Source organism: Palaemon carinicauda, chromosome 42 (assembly GCF_036898095.1).
Source record: "Palaemon carinicauda isolate YSFRI2023 chromosome 42, ASM3689809v2, whole genome shotgun sequence".
Lineage (NCBI taxonomy): Eukaryota > Metazoa > Arthropoda > Malacostraca > Decapoda > Palaemonidae > Palaemon > Palaemon carinicauda.
Window position 1 is genome coordinate 24,159,335 of NC_090766.1, and position 12,500 is coordinate 24,171,834.

Sequence of the window (12,500 nt, forward strand, 5' to 3'; positions counted from 1 at the left end):
TTGAATTGTTCATTACTTATTTCCTTTCCTTACTGGGCTATATTTTTCTTGTTGAACCCCTTGTGCTTATAACATCCTACTTTTCCAACTAGGGTTGTAGTTTAGCTAAACTAATAATAATAATGATAACAATAATAATAATAAAACATACATATACCAAGGCAATCCCCCAATTTTGGGGGTAACTGACATCAAACATAATAAAAAGGGGACCTTTCCTCTCTAGCTCCTCCCAGCCTGACGGGGGACTCAACCGAGTTCGGCTGGTACTGCTAGGGTGCCACAGCCCGTTATCCACCACAGATGAAGCTTCATAATGCTGAATCCTCTACTGCTGCTACCTCAGCAGTCATCCAAGGCGACCGGAGGAAGCTCGCCATTCATTCCTATTTCTAGCACGCTCTCTTGTCTCTCTCACATCTATCCTCCTATCACCCAGAGCTTTTTTCACTCCAGCCATCCACCCAAACCTTGGCCTTTCTCTTGTACTTCTCCCATCAACTGTTGCATTCATCACCTTCTTTAGCAGACAGCCATTTTCAATTCTCTTAACAAGGCCAAACCACCTCAACACATTCATATCCACTCTAGTTGCTAACTTATTTCTTACACCCGTTCACTACTTCGTTCCTAACCCTATCTACCCGAGATACACCAGCCATGCTCCTTAGACACTTCATCTCAAACACATTCAATTTCTGTCTCTACATCACTTTCATTCCCCACATCTCCGATCCATACATCACAGCTGGTACAATCACTTTCTCATACAGAACTCTCTTTACATTCATGGCCAACCCTCTATTTTTTCCCACTCCGTTCACTGCCCCCATCACTTTACATCCTTCATTCACTCTCTGACGTACATCTGCTTCCACTCTTCCATTTGCTGCAACAACTGACTGCAAGAACTTAAACTGATCTACCTCCTCAAGAAACTTTCCATCCAACATGATATTCAACCTCGCACCACCTTCCCTTCTCGTACATCTCATAACCTTACTTTTACCCACATTAACTCTCAACTTCCTCCTCTCACTTACCCTTCCAAATTCTGTTACTAATCGGCCAAGCTTCTCTTCCAAGTCTGCAACCAGTACAGTATCATCCGCAAAGAACATCTGATATACCTCCTATTCATGATCATTCTCGTCTACCAGTTTCAATCCTTGTCCAAGCACGCAAGCATTCACCTCTCTCACCACTCCATCAACATAAAAGTTGAATAACCATGGCGACATCACACCTCCGTCTCAGCCCCCTCTCACCGGAAACCAATCACTCACTTCATTTCCTATTCTAACACATGCTTTACTACCTTTGTAGACAATTTTCAGTGCTTGCAACAACTTTCCACCAATTCATATAACCTTATCACATTCCACATTGCTTCCCTATCAACTCTATCATATGCTTTCTCCAGATCCATAAATGCAACATACACCTTACATTTTGCTAAATATTTCTCGCATATCTGCCTAACTGTAAAAATCTGATTCATACATCCTCTAACTCTTCTAAAACCACCCTGTATTTCTTAGATTGCATTCTCTGTTTTATCTTTAACCCTATTAATCAGTACTCTACCATACACTTTTCCCACCACACTCAACAAACTAATACCCCTTGAATTACAACACTCATGCACATCTCCCTTACCCTTGTATAGTGGTACAATACATGCACAAACCCAATCTACTGGTACCATTGACAACACAAAACACATATTAAACAATCTCACCAACCATTCAAGTACAGTCACACCCCCTTCCTTCAACATCTCAGCTCTCACACCATCCATACCAGATGCTTTTCCTACTCTCGTTTCATCTAGTGCTCTCCTCACTTCCTCTCATGTAATCTCTCTCTCATTCTCATCTCCCATCACTGGCACCTCAACACCTGCAACAGCAATTATATCTGCCTCCCTATCATCCTCAATATTCAATAAACTTTGAAAATATTATTATTATTATTATTATTATTATTATTATTATCATTATTACTTGCTAAGCTACAACCCTTATTGGAAAAGCATGATACTATAAGCCCAAGGGCTCCAACAGGGAAAATAGCCCAGTGAGGAAAGGAAATAAGCTACAAGAGAAGTTTAAGAAGAATAATAACATTAAAATTAATATTTCATATATAAACTATAAAAACTTCAAAATAACAAGAGGAAGAGAAACAAGATAAAATAGTGTGCCCGAGTGTACCCTCAAGCAAGAGATCTCTAGCCCAAGACAAATAACAAAGGTATAAAGTCTAAAAGATAACATTTACTCAACGTCACAATTAATGAGTCAATGCTTAGTCTATAAAAATCATTTCCTTACTTGATTAGTGATGAACACGAAGTTCCCCTCGCCATGGTCACTCTTGCGTCCGGCCTCCAGGTGGAAATTGTTGTCCGTGTAACCGAAGCGACGGAGGTGTTCAATGGCCCACCGGGCAATGCGGTTTCCCTCCATCGAGATGAGGGTGATGAACCCGCTTTCCACCAGGAGGCGAACTTCTCCATCCACGCCAAATTTTTGGCGGACTGTGACGCCCACTGTTACTGGGAACTCCCTCAAGACTACGAGGATGAGAGAGAGAGAGAGAGAGAGAGAGAGAGAGAGAGAGAGAGAGAGAGAGAGAGAGAGAGAGAGAAATCAAATTAATGCTTGGGTGAATAAACCAGTGTTAGGCCTACCTCCAAATAAAATTTTCACTTACGTACATTACCTTATATTAGTTAGCTTTCATTACATGAGGTTTTTTATGGGGAAAAAATAGGATTTTCTTCGTAACATTAATGATTGTCATTTGGTGGCATAGAGCCACCATTAGGCGCACACTGGAACAATGATAAAAAAAAATCTAACTACCCATTAGACAAAATTTTTAGTAACACAGGACTCTCTCTCTCTCTCTCTCTCTCTCTCTCTCTCTCTCTCTCTCTCTCTCTCTCTCTCTCTCTCTCTCTCTGGATTCAAGAAAAATCAAAGGATTTTATCAGAGAATACAAAATCCCAGGTTTCATGCTTTTCAAGTAGGATCGCCTTACCATGAAAGGTGGAGGGGTAATGCTCTATATTAAAAATCATTTAAACACCATAGACATTAAATTAGAAACCGAATGTGAAGTGACAGGTGTAAACATCAACACCACATCAAACACAAGAACAGGACGAAGAGCTGTATAGACAACTTGGGCAAGAAGTTAACAATAAGCTAGCTGTCCTAATGGGAGACTTCAATGCAGTGGTAAACTGGGACACTATGAATTCTACATCATACAGAGGGACATAGACTACGAGAATTTGTCAACAATGATTTTTTTTTTTAATCAGTGGGTCGATAAACACCAAGAGGAAACAACATACTAGATATTGTGCTAACAACAGAAGAAAATTTAGTATCCAATGTTTCAGTAGGCGAAAATATTGCCAAAAGTAACCACAAAATAGTTAGGTTTTGGGTAAATATTCCTCATCTGAAAGAAAGGAAAATTATAAAAAACCTAGACTTCAGACGTAGTAACTGGATAAAACTGAAGGAATACACCTAGAATTTAGGATACGTCGGAACAGGGAACACCATACACAATGGGACTCATTTGTAGAAATATATAAAGAAAAAAGGGCTAAATGTATACTGCATGGAAAAATTTTGCCAAATGGAACTCCACAACATAAGTGATTCAACAGAGAAATAGCCATTGCAATAAGAAGTTGAGACAGGAAGCATAAATCAATGGGTCTACACTCTACAGCCTTCAATTCATAAAATTTCCGAGCATAAGAAGTTGAGCCGGAAAGTAGATAAACTAGTTAGAAAGGCCAGATCAATGAAGAGAAAAGGAGTGGCTTCAGCTAGTAAAGAAAACCCAAAAGAATTTTTTACATATGTAAACAGCAGAAAACCAATCAAAAACAACATTAGTCCATTAGGAGACTTGGGGGGTAATCTTATAACAAGTGATTTGGCAAAAGCCAAACTGATGAATGCCTATTTCACCACTGTATTTGTAATGTATTACATCTTTATATACAGATAAAATCCATATCTGTAAATAAACCCATGACCCAAGGGGTCATTGGCGAATTAGGAGTGTAACAACAGCGCCATAACAGGATGTGAAACTAGACCATGCTATGCAATGCTTGCAGTAGCCTGGAAGGCATTGCATGAATAAACATTTATGTGTGTCTTGTAAACAAGTCACAACGCCTCCTGTGGGAAGCAGTTGACCTATTGAGCCCTACCGGAATCATCTGACTTCTGGCCATAAGGCTACGTGATCATTTCATATTGTTATTATACAAAACGCTGAGATAGCTAGTGTTACGCTATCGACGCGAGCCTCTTGTAAATCAGTTCTATTCATCTTTTCATACTGAATGGTCATCCGACCAAACCACCCCATACTCCAGTGATGGAGCTATCAATAAATTGTTTAAAGTTAACCTAAAACTTTGGACTTATTCTAAGAAGAAACCTACAAGTCTAATATTTCTATATCACATTGAAGAGACCTGAGGATGGAACCACAATGTGTATGTACAACATTCGTACACTAACATATTCACTAGAGAAGAATCAACGATAACGCCCCCCCCCCCCCCAACCCAGCTATCAAATGTGAAGGGCCACAATTATTAAATAGAATCACTTTTACAATGGATGATGTCAAAAAGAAAATAAAAGAACCGGGTCCAGATGATATTCATCCAAGAGAGATTATAGAACTAGAAGAAGTGATAACCCCACACTTTTACAAATGTTCCGAAAGACAGCCAACGAAAGATAGGCACCACAATGATGGAAACTAGGCAATGATCCTCCAATCTAAAATAAGGGGCCAAAAGAAGAACCTGGCAACTACAGACCAGTCTGTCTAACTTCAGTGTTGTGCAAAATTTTTAAATCAATTATAGTAGATTCAATAGTAGAACACATAGAGAAAAACAATTTTTTGATGGACAGCCAACATGGTTTTACATAAAAGAGATCATGTGTGACAAATCTTTTGGAATTTTTCCAAATGTTTAGCATTTATGACAAAAGCAGGGCAATAGACATCATATACCTAGACTTTCAAAAGGCCTTTGACAAAGTTCCTTATGAAAAATTAATGGTCAAAATTAGAGCACTAGGCAGCATTGACGAGCCAGTTGAATGGATCGAAGATTGGCTAACAAACTGGAAACAGAAAGTTGTAATCAATGAAGAAGCTTCAGAGTGGGCAGCTGTTACAAGCAGAGTACTTCAAGGATCCGTCCTTGGATCATTGCTATTTCTGATCTATATTAACGACATAGATTTAGGATTAACTAGTAGAATAGACAAATTTGCCGACGATACTAAATTGAGCATAAATGCTGCGAACTCAGAAGACGTAGAAGCTTCAAGAGATGATCTTTTGAAGCTAGGGGAATCGTCCAGGAAATAGCAAATGCCTTTCAACTGTGGGAAATGTAAAGTTATGCACATAGGTTATAGTAACCCACAATCAAATTACTCACTCCTGGGTAATGAAATAGAAACTGTGGACTAGGAGGAAGATCTCGGTACTATTACCAGCAATAATTTGAAGTTCACCAAACAGAGCATAAAAGCTGAAAAGAAATCACAGAAACTAATAGGCTACATAAACAGACAATTCAAATACAGAAACAAAGACACTGTACTACAACTGTACACATCACTAGTAAGACCCCGTCTAGAATACAGTCCAATTCTGGGCTCCAAGTAGTCAGAAGGATATAGATAGACTGGAAGCAGCACAAGGTAGGGTCACCAAACTAGTTCCAATACTAAGGCAATTTAGATAGTAATGGAAGATGGAACGTTTGAACTTATTTGATGTACAAACTCGACGACTAAGGGGACAGTTAGTAGAGGCATTCAAAATTCTTAAAGGAATAACAAATGTAGACTACAATAATCTATTTACTCTTAGCACAAATCAGTCCAGAGGTATCGGATACAAACTGGAATTGAAAAGATACAACACCACTCAATGTGGCAATTTCTTTACATACAAAATAGCAAAAACTTGGAACTGACCCATGTATTGTATGAGCTGCGCTCCATCTATTCATAGTTCTCATTCTGGTCATAATATCTACTGCTCGGAAAGTTTAGTATTGTGCTTGCACTATGGCAACGAGATCTGATTGGGCAGTTATGCCAATACTCAAAGATGTTGCATCTAAGCATAGTTGAGGATACATTTTTTGGTGATGAAGCAAAATTCCTTGACATTCCGATATGGACACTTGCTTATTGTAAGCTGGTTCAGCAGGACAGAATGCAGTGAGCTGTTACATTATTATTATTATCATTATTATTATTCGTAGTTGTAGACCTCTTTGGTTCTTATAATTATAATAGTGTGCATCGTTCGTAATTATTCTTCGTACGAATATTTAGGAGATTTTTTTTTTCATCTCGACTGAATTGTTACAATGCCTGGCCTTGTCTGCTTAGAGAAATAGCTAAAGAAGCATTGTGTTGCGAGTTCTAATACTCAAATGCAGGATTTAGAGACCCGATTGGATAACGCAATTAAAAGATAAACTTATTCATTGCATAATTTTTATTGTATTATCAGAAATTCTTACTCACGGTATCTTTCATGAAAATCTTTGGGACGAACTAAAGCAATCTAACGTAATAATTAATCATTGGACATGTACGTGTACAGTAGCCTACGTTCATTTGCTCGCGTGCACACATGTACGACTGCTAGGCCTATATGAACAAATATTGACTATCAGATAATTGGAAAAAAAACTTTCCTACCATATTCTCAACTACAGATATGATACCCATAACACACACATACACACACACAACAACAACAACAATAATAATAACAACAGCAACAACAACAACGTCACTTGGTACTTACACGAATCAGCTGATTCATAAACATCGTTCTCTAGAGTGACATTTGTTTTCCGTTGCTGAGAATTCGTTTGAGAGATGAGGGTTTTTCCAAGCTTCTGTTTGTAGAAAGAAAATATAAAAAAAATCTACATAGCTGTATAACTATCTATCTTTATATTGAGAAAGGAGTTAGACAGGGAGACACCATCTCCTAAGTTATTCACAGCGTGTTTAAAAGAAGTTATTAATAATGTAGACTGGGTAAATGTAGGAATTAATATCAATTGGGAATACCTTAACAACTTAAGATTTGCAGATGGGAGGAATTACAGATGATGAAAAAATTGAATAGAGAAAAGAGAAATGTAGGACTGAAAATTAATATGAGTAAAACTAATATAATGTTCAATGAAAATGCAGAGAAATCACTTTTTCATTTATTTCATAATAGAATTTTGAATCTCATTTCTCCTCATAAATCGAGAGATGTTAATATAAAAAGGCTGGACCTGTATTAATGATAATTATAACTATAAATTCAAGGATACTTTACTTGCATCCTAGTTAACTTACCCGTAACCAGTCGTGAAAATCTTCTCTGTCTGTAGTATAAAATTGGTGTAGCGTTTCTTTTGTTGAAATCTGTGGAATATTTCAACAAATTAGAAATATAACGAAATACAATTATCCTTCCATGTAATGGAAGCTGAAAATCCATAAAAATAGGCTGGAACACCAAACGCGAAACATGTTTAGGAAAAAAAATGCTTTTAAACCTTCTCCAATCTGTCTTTGTGAACAGTATCCTGTCCAGTCATGTCCATGACTTCTTGACTAGGCCTACTCGCTTATCTTCGAAAAGAGCTAAAGGGCTGGGACAAAGGGAAGGCAGTCCTACCTACAGTGTATCTCACACGGTGCACTGCACACATAAGTAAAAGGCGCTTGAACCGTCTCTTTAATCCCCATTCCACTCTACCAAATTTTTAGCCTTCTACCTTACCTCCAATCCCGTTCCTTTTATCCCCATCTCACTCTACCCAATTTTATCTCCATTCCCGTTTTCTTTCTGTCTCCTAAATTCTGTTTCATCGCATCTGGCAACTGGAGCCGGATCACGGTTTGAAAGCTCGTCGCTGATTGGCTGTTGGTTCAGGCATTCTCCCCTCCCGCTGACAGACGCAGAAGCAAAACATTGCATTTGTCCACAATACACAATATTCGTTTTTCCATTATACCTCATTTACTTTGAGGAATATCTACCTGGTTCTTTGGTCACACACAGATTAGTGGTAGATGCTGACTATTACCTTGAAAAATATATCCATATATTAAAAAACATACTAAAAAATACGAGTTGAAGTGAAACGATGTCTGAAAAAACTTATACAACTTTTATTATATGTTGTTTTTTACCTACAAATGTTCTACAAACGTAAATAAAAATTAGTGGATTTTGTAGAAAAATTGTCTTGAATGTCATGAACCTAAGAAAATAATGCAAGGAAGGAAAATAATGGTGAAATCTGTGTGTGACCAAAAAACCAGGTAGATATTAGACAAACTAAATGAGGTATAAAGCAAAAATGAACATTATCAACATCATCATTATCTCCCCTTACGTCTATTGACGCAAAGGGCCTCGGTTAGATTTCGCCAGTCGTCTCTCTCTTGAGCTTTTAATTCAATACTTCTCCATTCGTCATCTCCTACTTCGCGCTTTATAGTCCTAAGCCATGTAGGCCTGGGTGTTCCAATTCTTCTAGTGCCCTGTGGGGCCTAGTTAAACGTTTGGTGAACTAATATCTCTTGGGGAGTTGGAAGAGCATGACCAAATCATCTCCATCTACCCCTCATCATGATCTCATCCACATATGGTACTAGAGTAATCTCACTTATAGTTTCATTTCTAATCCTGTCCTGCCATTTAACTCTCAATATCCTTCTGAGGGCTTTATCCTCAAATCTACTTACTCTGTTGGAGATTTTTTCATTGTCATACCATGACTCATGTCCATAGAGTAACACCGATCTCACTAAACTGATATATAGTCTGATTTTCATATGAAATTTTAGGCGATTTGATTTCCAAATTTTACTTAACCTAGCCATTGACTGATTTGCTTTTTTCCATCTTTCACTAAACTCTAATTCTAAAGACCCTATATTGGAGATCATTGTTCCTAAATACTCAAATGATTCTACCTCATTATTTCTTTCTCCTTCCAATGTTATTTCATCTTCCATTGCATAATCCATTCTCATCATCTCTGTCTTTCTTCTTTTTAACTTCAGCCCACCTCATGTGATATTTCATGCATTCAGGTAAGCAATCATTGCAAATCCTGTGGTGTTCTGCTAAGAAGGACAGCATCATCAGCATACTCTAGGTCTGCTAAATTCCTATCACCAATCCAGTCCAATCCTTCCCCACCATCTCTGACTGTTCTACACATTAAAAAGTCCATGAGGAGGATAAACAACATAGGGGACAACACATTCCCTTGGAGTACTCCGCTGTTCACTGGAAACTCACTTGATAAGACTCTATTAACATTAACTTTGCACTTGCTATGCTCATGAACAGACTTAATCAAATTTACATATTTAAGAGGAATTCCATAACAAAATTGGCCGGTGCACACTATCAAAAGCTTTTTCATAGGCCACAAATACCATCAAGAAGGGATTTCTATATTCTACACATTGCTGTACAACATGTCTCAAAATGAAAATTTGGTCAGTACAACTTCTACCTTTTCTAAATCCTGCTTGTTCATCTCTCAGCTTTTCATCAATCTTTCTCTCCAGTCTCTTAAGAATAAGTATACTATATATTTTCATAACAACTGACGTAAGTGTTATGCCTCTGTAATTATTGCAATCAGTCAAGTCTCCCTTTATAGATATTTTCACCAACACTCCTAACTCCCATTCATCAGGTTTTGCCTCTTCATGCCACATTCTACAAAATAATCTTGTAAGTAGTCTGGGTGTCACTTCATTTTCGGCCAGTATCATCTCGGCAGTTATTCCATCATATCCAGGGGCTTTCCATCTCTTTAGGTTTTTGAGGATAGCTTCGACTTCAAACACACTGAATTCATTCATGGGCACATCAAGGTCTTCATCAGCTTCAAGTATATCAATCAAATTATTCCCTTCATATGTCCTATTCATAACCTCACTAAAGTGTTCAATCCAAAATTGTCTTTCTTCATCGCCTGTTGCTATAACTGAACCATCTCTTTTTTGATGGGTATATGCAATATTTTGCTCCGTCGTGGGTCAGCAGGAGGGGAGAATGCCTGAACCAACAGACAATCAGCGACGATCTTTCAAACCATGGTTCGGCTCCAGCTGCCAGCTAGGATGAAACCGACTATAGTTGTCTAAAAACTCTTCGCTTTTGCGCATCTAATGCAACTGCGGAAGCAATGGTGGACCACAGTGGCCATATTCCAAAAATTTATATCGAGAAGACTTACTGAGAATCCGAATTGGTGTTCCTCAGACGAATGACTTGTCGGCCTGTAAGTATTCTTGACTGCGACCACCTCGGATCCAGGGATGAGGAAACAATAGGACGAGCCCGCGTTGTAGCTTTTCCTGCTGTCGTAAACCTCAAGGCGGGCGACTCCATTGCTCGCCGTGGCATAGAGAACGACGTAATGTTTCTTGAATTTCTGTTTGGAAAGACAGTTTCGTTAGTATTATTATTATTATTATTATTATTATTATTAGTATTATTATTATTATTATTATTATTATTATTATTATTATTATTACTTGCTAAGCTACAACCCTAGTTGGAAAAGCAGGATGCTATACGCCCAGGGGCTCCAACAGGGAAAATAGCTCAGTGAGGAAAGGGAACACGGAAAAATAAAATATTTTAAGAACAACAATATTAAAATAGATATCACTTTATAAACTATAAAGACTTTAACAAAACAAGAGGAAGAGAAATAAGATATAGGATAAAACAGTGTACCCGAGTGAACCCTTAAGCAAGAGAACTCTAACCAAAGACAGTGGAAGACCATGGTATAGAGGCTATGGCACTACCCAAGATTAGAGAACAATGGTTTGATTTTGGAGTGTCCTTCTCTTAGAAGAGCTGCTTACCATAGCTAAAGAGTCTTTTCTACCCTTACAAAAAAGAAAATTGCCACTGAACAATTACAGTGCAGTAAGAATTGTTTGATAATCTCAGTGTTGTCAGGTGTATGAGGACAGAGGAGAATATGTAAAGAATAGGCCAGACTATTTGGTGTGTGAGTGTGTAGGCAAAGGGAAAATGATCCGTAACCAGAGAAAAAGATCCAATGTAGTACAGTCTGGCCTGTCAAAAGACCCCATAACTCTCAAGCGGTAGTATCTCAACGGGTGGCTGGTGCCCTGGCCAACCTACTACCATACCCTTACCAAGAGGAAAGTACCCACTGAACCATTACAGTGCAGTAGTTAACCCCTTGGATGAAGAAGAATTGTTTCGTAATCTCAGTGTTGTCAGGTGTATGACAGAGGAGAATATGTAAAGAATAGGCCAGACTATTCGGTGTGTGTGTAAGCAAAGGGAAAATGAACCGTAACCAGAGAGAAAGATCCAATGTAGTACTGTCTGGCCAGTCAAAGGACCCCACAACTCTCAAGCAGTAGTATCTCAACGGGTGGCTGGTGATTATTATGATTATTGTCATTTCTTGCTGCGTTGAGTATAGTACTATAGTCCATTTCTTTTAGCGATGCATATTTGCACCGACTCGCGGCGGTGCCCTTTTAACTCGGAAAAGTTTCCTGATCGCTGATTGGTTAGAATTATCTTGTCCAACCAATCAGCGATCCGGAAACTTTTCCGAGCTAAAAGGGCACCGCCGCGAGTCGGTGCAAATATGCATCGCTAAAAGAAATGGACTATAGGTCTAATGACTCAGCAGGTAGACGAATAAGGTACTTCCAAAACCCCCATCCTTAGCTCACAAAGATGCTGAGGTTGTCAGCACTGCTAGAAACTATCGAGCCTGAACAGGTCTCGAACTCCCATCCAACAGATTGCAAGGAAGGGTCGTTTCCAATAGCTTACCACAGCTAATTGTATGTCTTTAGATGTATGTTTTTATGTATATATATATATATATATATATTATATATATATATATATATATATATATATATATATATATATATAATATATATATATATGTATATATATATATATATATGTATATATTAATATATATATATATATGTATATATATAATATATATATACATACATATATATATATATATATATATATATATATATATATATATATATATATATATATATATATATATATGGGTGTACGTGTATGTACCATTGTGCACAGAACTATTCCTACATATGCGTTTGTATGGAACATAAAGTAGGCCTACACGTTCATATGCTGCTATACGAGATGTATAATACAATATGGAAGAAAGAATAAAATATATAAGATGCTGGTGGCAGGACAAAATCAAAAGGTGTTTGACAGTCCTTGTCCAGTAAGTACAGGAACTAACTATCTTGACAAGATGTGAAATCTTGAAGAAAATTAAAATATTTATCATCAATATGACATAGTTGTATTTAGT

The 12,500-nt window shown here is 37.7% G+C and overlaps 1 protein-coding gene across 1 annotated transcript in view; it reads right to left on the minus strand.

The window, feature by feature from the left end:
• The window catches only part of LOC137632747 (docking protein 1-like), a 26,842-nt gene that overhangs the window by 8,597 nt on the left and 5,745 nt on the right, over positions 1 to 12,500 (minus strand). The window contains exons 2-5 of the mRNA XM_068364824.1: positions 10,368 to 10,565; positions 7,453 to 7,521; positions 6,902 to 6,995; positions 2,337 to 2,578 (exon numbers count right to left, since the gene is read on the minus strand). Of these exons, the coding sequence (XP_068220925.1) occupies positions 2,337 to 2,578; positions 6,902 to 6,995; positions 7,453 to 7,521; positions 10,368 to 10,565 (603 nt within the window). The remainder of the gene's footprint in view (positions 1 to 2,336; positions 2,579 to 6,901; positions 6,996 to 7,452; positions 7,522 to 10,367; positions 10,566 to 12,500) is intronic.